The sequence below is a fragment of the Saccoglossus kowalevskii genome, chromosome 10, assembly GCF_978046115.1.
Source record: "Saccoglossus kowalevskii chromosome 10, keSacKowa6.1, whole genome shotgun sequence".
In the NCBI taxonomy this organism is placed as follows: domain Eukaryota; kingdom Metazoa; phylum Hemichordata; class Enteropneusta; family Harrimaniidae; genus Saccoglossus; species Saccoglossus kowalevskii.
In genome coordinates this window covers 2,613,723-2,622,613 of record NC_140650.1, presented here as the reverse complement: position 1 = coordinate 2,622,613, position 8,891 = coordinate 2,613,723, and the positions used below count along the sequence as shown (strand labels likewise).

Below are 8,891 nucleotides of genomic sequence, written 5' to 3'. Positions count from 1 at the left end.
TTGGAGTTCGCTTCATCTGTGTTATACTGAGTATACGTATCTTGATGGTTTTCTAATTCGATGGCACATGATAACACAGCACTGTGAACTGTGTCACTAATTGGCTAATCGCCAGTTGGGAGCCATTCTGGGCCGTTCCACCATAATTTCGACTCATGGAGTGCTTTAGTGGTAATACCGTGTGTCTGTAAATCTGCCGTGTTTTCCTTGGTAGGACCATAGACCCTCTAATAGACAATATCAAATATCATCAAATGTGGCTTTGCGAATTTCACGAACACGGTTTTCTACAAACGTTGGTAGTTTCTTACTTCCCTTGATCCAATGAATTGTAATTTGACTATCGGACCATAAGACTTTCTTGGTAATGTTCACATTAGTCAGTGCTTGTTGTACGTACAGTCCAAGGCTCGCGCCGATTAAAGTAGCCATTAGTTCTATTCTCGGCAGTGTTAAGTTTCTGGGCGGTGCTAGTCTTGTTTTCGATATAATAAGTGAAATATTGTTTCCATGTTGAAGATAAAGCACAGCACCATATGCCTTTGAACTGGCATCAGCAAATACATGTAGTGTACAGTCAGGGTTAGGTTCATTACTACTGATGCACCGTCTGGTGATATCAATGTCTCTAGCGGAGTTCAGCTCGATATTGATTTTAATCCATTCATTTTCTAGTAGTCCCGGAAGGGGTTCATCCCAATCAAACTTTTCTTTCCACAGTTGTTGAAGAAATAGTTTAGCACAAACATGGATTGGTGAGAGAAACCCAAGTGGGTCGTACAGCGCGAAAACCATTTTAGCCACTTCCCGTTTTGTGATAACTGTGGTTACGGTAGATTTGTGTGCTTCGGGGTATGTCAGGCGGTCATCAACAGTATTCCATTGAAGGCTGAGTACATTGACAATATCATTCGGGTTGTTCTTTGCTGTTCGATTAATTTGCGTAGTTCCCCGTCGTTGGTGGCCCATGATCTAAGGGTAAAACCTGCGCGTTTCATGATGTAATATTCTTTGGCCAACGTTGACTGTGTACTATAATAATAATAATAATAATAATAATAATAACTTTATTGCATCCTTAGAAATACAATGTTTCTATCAGTTAATAGCGATAAAGATTAGTTGTGATAACTACTACTACATAAAGAAAATTAGTTGTTAATAGGATAAAGCAAGTGTTACATATCAAATGGCATTTTCATTCCTTGATTGAAATGCGTTATGAATATAATTGCCAATCTTTTTTATTATTACATCATCTTTTGAAGTCATCAAGAACTTAAATTTCTGGAGATCATCCTGTGTTTCTTCTGTAAATTTAATGTCTTGAATGATTTGTTGGCGTATTACTTTATATTGTGGACATATCATGACAAAGTGCAGTTCATCTTCTATTTTATTATGTGTACATTGTTTGCAAATTCTATTTTCAGTCGGTATTTTTGGTTGCATATGCCTCCCTTTTTCTATTGCTAAATTGTGATTACTAGTTCGAAATTTTGTCATTGAAATTCTTTGCTTCAAATTCAACACATCCAAGTATTTTTCAAAATTATAAGAGTCTTTGAATTTTTCATAAGTTCTCAGTTTTGTATTTTTGTTTGACAACTTTGCCAATTTGCTGTATATGTTTTGTTAACAAATCATTCTGTTGTTCTCGTGAAAAATTCATGTTGTTCATAATTTTTTGTATTGAAGAATTCTATTGTAAATTGGATTTTTTTTGTTCAAGGTATGCTTGTTTTGTGATATTATTGTCTGGTAATTTACTGATACGAGTCCAGTATATTATTAAATTGATCTGAATATCTACTAAGAGTGGGAATTCTCCTACTTCGGCTCTGCATGCAATGTTTGCCACAAATTTGTTCAATCCTAGTAGTTGTTTGTAAAAATTCAATTGTGTTTTTTCTGTTATTGTTTTGTCCCATTTGTTGTAATCTTGAATTTCATGACCCCAGATTTCAGACCCGTACAATAATATTGGTTGAATACACCTTTTAAAAAGATGGATGAAAGTTCTACAATTTGTTTCTGGTGGTAGGAACTGTTTCAATGCATACATTGCTCGGGCTGCTTTATCTGCTAAATTTTGTTTGGCTTCAGTGTAGCAGCCATTTGACTTTATGTTTATACCCAGGTAGTTGTACATATCTACACAGGTAATATTTTGTTCATTATAATAGAATTTTTCTGTCTTTTTTAGTGTTCCTCGTCTGAAAATAACAACTTTTGTTTTTGTCAGATTCACCTGGAGTTTCCATTTATGACAATAAACCTCAAAACTATTTAGTGCATTTTGTAGACCATTTTTTGTTTCAGATATTAACACTAGATCATCTGCATAGAGTAGGGAACATATTTTACAGTTATTCAATGTAACCGGATCTAATGATTCATCTTCTAGTGAATTATTTAAGTCATTAACAAACAAATTAAAAAGCATTGGGCTAATGACACAACCCTGCCTAACACCCTTGGTCGTTTCAAATATGGGTGTAATTTTATTTTTGAAACGAATGCATGATTTTGTATTTAGATACATATTTTTAATGATGTTATAGATTTTCCCATTTATACCATTATTAAGTAATTTATAGAAAAGCCCCTGTCTCCAGATTTTATCAAATGCTTTTCGAAAGTCTATGAAACATGAATACAATTTTCCCTTTGATTTCAAGTATTTGTTGACAATAGTTTTCAATACAAATATCTGATCTGTAGTACGATATCCCCTACGAAATCCTGCCTGGTTATTATTTATAATGTTATTATCTTCAGTATATTGACTAATTCTAGTGTTAATTATACTACAGAAAGTTTTACCTACACAACTAGATACAGCTATTCCTCTATAATTTTCTGGGTCAGTTTTGTCTCCTTTCTTGAAAATATGAGAGATAATACTAATATTCCAAAGATCTGGATAAATACCTGAGACCAGGATTATATTAAATAGTTTATGTAGTGGCTGAATTAGGAAGTCTGAACTGTATTTAAGTAATTCTGGGCAATAACCATCATATCCTGATGATTTTTTACTCTTTAGTTTTTTAATGGCTAGCCTAATTTCTTTTTCAGATATCTCATTATTTAAATTATAATTTTTAAAATGTTCTTTTTCTTCCATAGCTGAGATGTTACAGATTATCTGTTTTTGAAAAACAGTATTATTATAATCAGTAGCATTATTATTTAATTGTCCATAGAATTCTTTCCATTTTAGTGGAATTGGATTAGATTGATTTTGAAAGTCATTCATCTTGTCATTGCTGTTTAACTTTTTATAATAATCAACCCATTTCTCTGGTGAGATTGGATTATCCTGATCCTTATTTGAGTCTCTTAAATTGTTAATGATTTTCCAGAATTCTATAGGGATGTTATTGTTAAGTTGTTTTAATTTGTTAACGATTATATTTTCCTCTTTTTTTCTTTTGTATTTAATCATTTTTTTGAATTTCTTTTTCTTGCCAAAAAATGCTTCTCTTAGTTTAGTGTCATAAGGGAATTTATTAAGTAGTTTGGCTGTTTCAGATACATCTTTTTTGAGAATTTTACACTCCTTATTAAACCATCTTTTGTTATTCCTTGGTTTAAATTTTTTATTGTTATTTTTATTATTTTTCCTACGAAATACCTGATTAGCTGAACTGGTGACTATTGAGTTAAAATCATCCACTGCTTTATTTATGTCTTTATCTTCATTGTAATTATTATTTAGGAAAGTTTTGATTTTATCTTGAATAGCTTTAGAGGCTAGGGTATCTTGATAATTAAACACTGATAGTTTATCCCATATATAACTATTTGGCAGATTATTTAGAGTATTTGTATTTGTACTAATTCTATCTAGTTTAATGTTTTTATCAAGTCTAAGAAGGCAGGAAATCTGGCAGTGGTCTGACATATAAGTAAAATTATGTACTTTAAAGTACAGAAATTCATCAATGAGTTTAGATCCAGCTATTGCATAATCTACCATGCTAGCCCCGTTGTAATGATAACATGTGAAGTTCCCACTACAATCACCTGGTATTCTGCCATTCAGAATTCTAACATCACAAGTTTTACATAGGTCTGTCAAAGTTTTACCCTGCGTATTGGTTATAACATCTCTGTTATTTCGGAATGTATCAGTGATATCATTTTGAAAATAACGTGGCAAGGATGTGAATTCATCACTATTGTCTATAAAGTCAACAAGTCTCCCTGTCATACTATTAACATCTCCTAGTATAATAGTGTTTCCAAGTTGAGAATAGTTTGCAATATTATTTTCTAGTCTAGTGAAGAAATCTGGCATGCAGTGTTTTGAATTCATTGGTGGGTGATACACATAGCACAAATAGATATCCTCTTCTAAGTTGAAAAAGTCTTTTTTCAACTTGCACCAAAGCATGTCTTCAGAGTCTACATCTTCAATTTTGATACCTTTCTTGATTTGTTCGTTTATTAGTATTGATAGTCCTCCACCTGGCTGTTTACTTCTTATTATTGAGTGACTATAGTATCCTGGTATGTTGAGTGTATTCAGAGAGTCCTTGTTCAGCCAGGTTTCCCCAAGACCTATTATATCATGGTTTTTTATGCATTTTATGAAGTCATTATCTTCTATTTTTTGTCTTATACCCTGTACATTCCAATATGATATGGAGAGTCCTCGTTTTCCAATCTGTTTATGGTGTTTTGGTTTTCTTGTGTAACACATCTTAAGTTCTGAAATGTGATCTTTGATCATATGCTCTTAACCGATTGGTGTAGGTATAATGATTATCGACATGGAAGGATGGGCCTCGAGTGAACACTGTTTGATTGGATGTTGATGGTGGTCTTTGATAGATCTGATTTGTTCTCTGGTCATTGTGGTATCTTGTGTTGGGTTCATTGTTGTATCTAGAATTTAGTCTGTCATATCTCCTGGCATGTCGATTCACACCAATCAGAGGTGCAATGTTGCTTTTCATGTTTCTTACCAAGATTGCAGTTCCATGATTGTTAAGATGTACATCATCACTTAAGTGAAGCTGAGATTGGATATTATTGTTATCTATGTAGATTATATCTTCTTTTGTTATCATCTTCATCTTGTCATTCAGGATGTCTATCTTCTTGTTCAATGTATCTGCATTGTCACCTCTTCTATGGGTTATTGAGACACATATCTTTGCTGATGGGTGTTTCTTCTTTATGTTGTTGATCATGGTGGTGAAGTCATCAACACAGGAATCCACTGTATCATTATCTGCTATATTGTTTGTGCCTGCATGTATGACAACATTTTGTAGCTCATCTTCAGTTGTTTCCTGGATGTATGCATCAATGTCTCTTATTTTCCGTCCTCGTAAAGTTTTCACAAATGTATTTCTGTACACTCCCTTTACATCAATGTTCTTAAGCATGGAGTCACCAACGATGAGTGTTTGCATGTTTTTTCTTGGTCTTGTGGCTTTCTTATGAGTCACTGTTTTGTATTCCGTTTCAGCATCATCTTGTTTGAATGGGTTGGCAATGGTGTTACTCTTCGCTGTTGTAAGAATATCAAAAGGGTTGTATGACTGGATGTCTTGTACCGGATTTGGTTTCAGCTGTGTTATCTTTTGATGTAATTTATGGTTTTCACATTGTAGCATATCTATTTCTTCTTCTTTCTTTTTCAGCTGGTGATGGACAAATGTGCTCTCTTGTTGCATCTTTGATATTGCTTCTTGTTGTTTTTGTATACATGAGCGGGTTTGTTCTTGAGATGCTGTGATGATGGTTATTGATTTCTCCATAGAGTTTATACTTTTCTCCATTCTGGTCATGTTTGCAGTGGTCTCTTTATTATGTTTCATAATATCTTCATTCACTAAAGATGTGCTTTCATCTCTTTTACAGACTTCATTTTTTCTTGTTTTGTTTTCCAATATTTTGTTTATTTTTTGAATTTCTTTTGACTGTTGAGATAGACTGTCTTCAATATTTTTCAGCTGGTCTGTTAGTTCTTGGGTTAATGTTTCTGTTTTCATAATAGTGCAGTAATTATCATCAATTTGTTGGATAGTTTTAAACATCTGGCTCAGGGTAGCTGCCAATTCACTGTTGTCTAATGATCCTCTGTTATTTAATGCAGGTGAACTTGATGTTAAGCATGGAATTTTGGACAGTGTGTTGAGATGCTTGAGTTTAGAGTCTGATCTTTGTGGTGTGGCAGCATAACTAGTTGATGACCTTTGTTTTTTATCAGTAGGTGTGACTGTATGATTTTCTTTCACTTTGGACTGTGTGGTTGTAAACATCTTTGTTTTCTTAGAACCCTTACTTGGAGATTGCATGTCATTTGTGTTTGTTTGGTCTGTCATACATGTAACCTCATCGTCATCAGAGATGTCATCCCTGTATTTCAGAGGCTTTTGTACATTTCTTTGTGGATATCTTCTCTCAGAATCTATCTGTTTGTTAGATGTTATCTTTAGTTGCAGCTGAATGTATTTGAGTAGCATGGTCCCTTCATTCATTATCCATGAGATATATGAATTACCCTGGATTAATAAGGTACCATTGTGGTAGACTTTGATTGTTACTGTATTTCCATTTTTGCTGACTAGACGTAATTGTGTTGTCTTCTCTTCTTTATTGTCATTATACACATGTCTTGGTTCTGGATATGCCAGCTTCAGGCACTGTAACCATATTCCTTTCAGCTTACTGTCAGATTGTAGGGTCACTGAGGATTTGTTAAATTTGACTTTGATTTCATTCTCCTCTGTAATGTTGAACTTATTTAAGAATGATTGTAGATCTTCCTCTCCTTGTGATTTGTTGCCACTGTTACATTGTAGATCAGGTTTAGTTGAGATAATGGCTCCTTTGTCTTGTTGCTTTGTTAATAAATGCTTTCTTTGTTTGTTAATGGCTGAACAGCATATGTCCTTTGTTTAAAACAAAGTTGGTGTGTGATATCACAAGTTTAAGTTTTCTATCAACTATCTGAGCATGTAGAATGTTTCCAGAGTTTTTTTAGAGTATACTGTTATTCACACTTACTGGCATGGAGTTATTGTGTCTTCATTTCTGGATGTCATGTACTGTATTGATACCGCTAATCACATTGTCCACATAGATATTTTGTTTGATGTCGTCCGCCACAGGGGTTTCTTCGGAATCCAGGTGCGTTTTGACAACCGAATTTTGAATAAATGGCGAACTGGATGAGCCAAATAACACTGACGCAAACTGGTATACGACAAAGTCACTTTCTGTGTCCATGGGATCGCTTAATCGTAGACATTTTGTGTACTTGCGGTCATGTTTTACCAGTTGTACGTTAAGAAATGCCTTCTCTATGTCACTTGTGAACGCGATCTTATTGACACGAAACTGGATTAAAATTTCCACCAAGTCGTTGATCAATGAAGGACCTGTTTCTAAGCAATCGTTGAGGCTTGGATTAGGATATTGCGTACAACTACAGTCGTATACTATTCGTATTGGCGTGGTTGTCGAATTCTTTGATTTCATTGTAAGTGTGCAATAGCTCCAGTGAAAGGCGTCGCTCCATTGATCTCATACGGGCTTGACAAATATTACAATTTTTAGGAAGGGGAGGATGATTTTCCTTTCATGGTAGACTAGCTACATATTTTCCATCCCTGGTGAGGGTCAAATTATTTTCTTTGAACTCTTCGAAATCTGTCTGACGGGAGTGTCCTTTGTGAGAAATACCGATGGCTTCTAAGTCCCAATATCGCGGAGAAATTGAGTTCGTCATTAGTACTGTCTACCATATCCTTTAAACACGTAGCGTTCATAACTGATGTATTGTTATGTATGTTGGTCGGTCCAGATACAAAAAGATTTTGACTGAACTGCAGTTGGCCCAGGACCCCGAATCACGTTATCTTGCACAATGGACCAATAGTAGTCGGCACCTATCAACAGCCCTATTTTGAAAGTGTCCTTTTAGACATGAGGTGCGAGTGGTAGTTTTTGTAGATACTCATATTTAGAAACAGTAACACTCACGTAATTAGTGACTGGGCTTCAATGGAGACCGGTCCTTGCTTTGTTTGTAGGGTGATATGAACAATAGGTCTTGCTTGATCAGTCGTCTTGTTAGCACCAAATGTAGCGAAATTTAGGTTTTCTGTTCGGCATTTCCGGGTGTCAATCTGAAGTCTGTCCGCAATATCTTGGGTAATAAACGTGCGCTGGGCTGGGTTTTAAATAATACTGGACTGGTAGTTGGTGTCAGTTTGACGTGTGTGTCTTCAATACCGGAAGTTTGTGATTTCATGGGTGTCTTCTTAGCATTGTCGCAGAGCGTAGAAAAGTGTTTCCCATGACAGAATCGTCTACTTTATGGTGTTCTAAGCAATTAAAGCACAATCTGTCTCTTATCACTATAGCCATACGTTTATCCGGTCCAATTATGATTTCACAAGCATGTGCTGAGTGGGCAGCTTTGCAGTATGAACATTTGATGGGTCTAGGCTTGAGATCGGAAAATCTGTTTGACTTGTATCCAACATGAAAAGATGTTGTAGAGGGTGAATATCTTTCAGTGGCGTGTTGTTCATTGAATTGTTCTATCGGTTTACCCGCTTGTCTAGCTTGGATTTCTTTGTGTGTGGCTTTCTTCAATTCTGTTATCGACCAGGCGTTATTACCATGTTCGCATGAAATCTGGGTAAACAAGTAGATCGCCATAGGAATCCTCCTTTTTACCAAGAGATCGCAATCCACGAATGTAGGTTTCTAGATTGTCGTAAAAATTGGTCATACTTGATAAAGAATTATCGGGTGGTTGTACATGTAGCTCCCATAATGCCTTCATGTAGCTAGAAATAATCCTATGTGGTTGACCATACCTTTGTTCTAAGAGTGTTAGTGCTTCTGAGTAGTTTGCA

General features: G+C 35.1%; 1 protein-coding gene across 1 annotated transcript; it reads right to left on the bottom strand.

Moving 5' to 3' along the window:
* Positions 1 to 240: 240 nt before the first annotated feature.
* On the bottom strand, positions 241 to 969 carry LOC144355174 (uncharacterized). Its single transcript, XM_078010584.1, has one exon. The coding sequence runs from the start codon at positions 967 to 969 to the stop codon at positions 241 to 243; it is 729 nt and encodes a 242-aa protein (XP_077866710.1).
* Between the last annotated feature and the right edge of the window lie 7,922 nt (positions 970 to 8,891).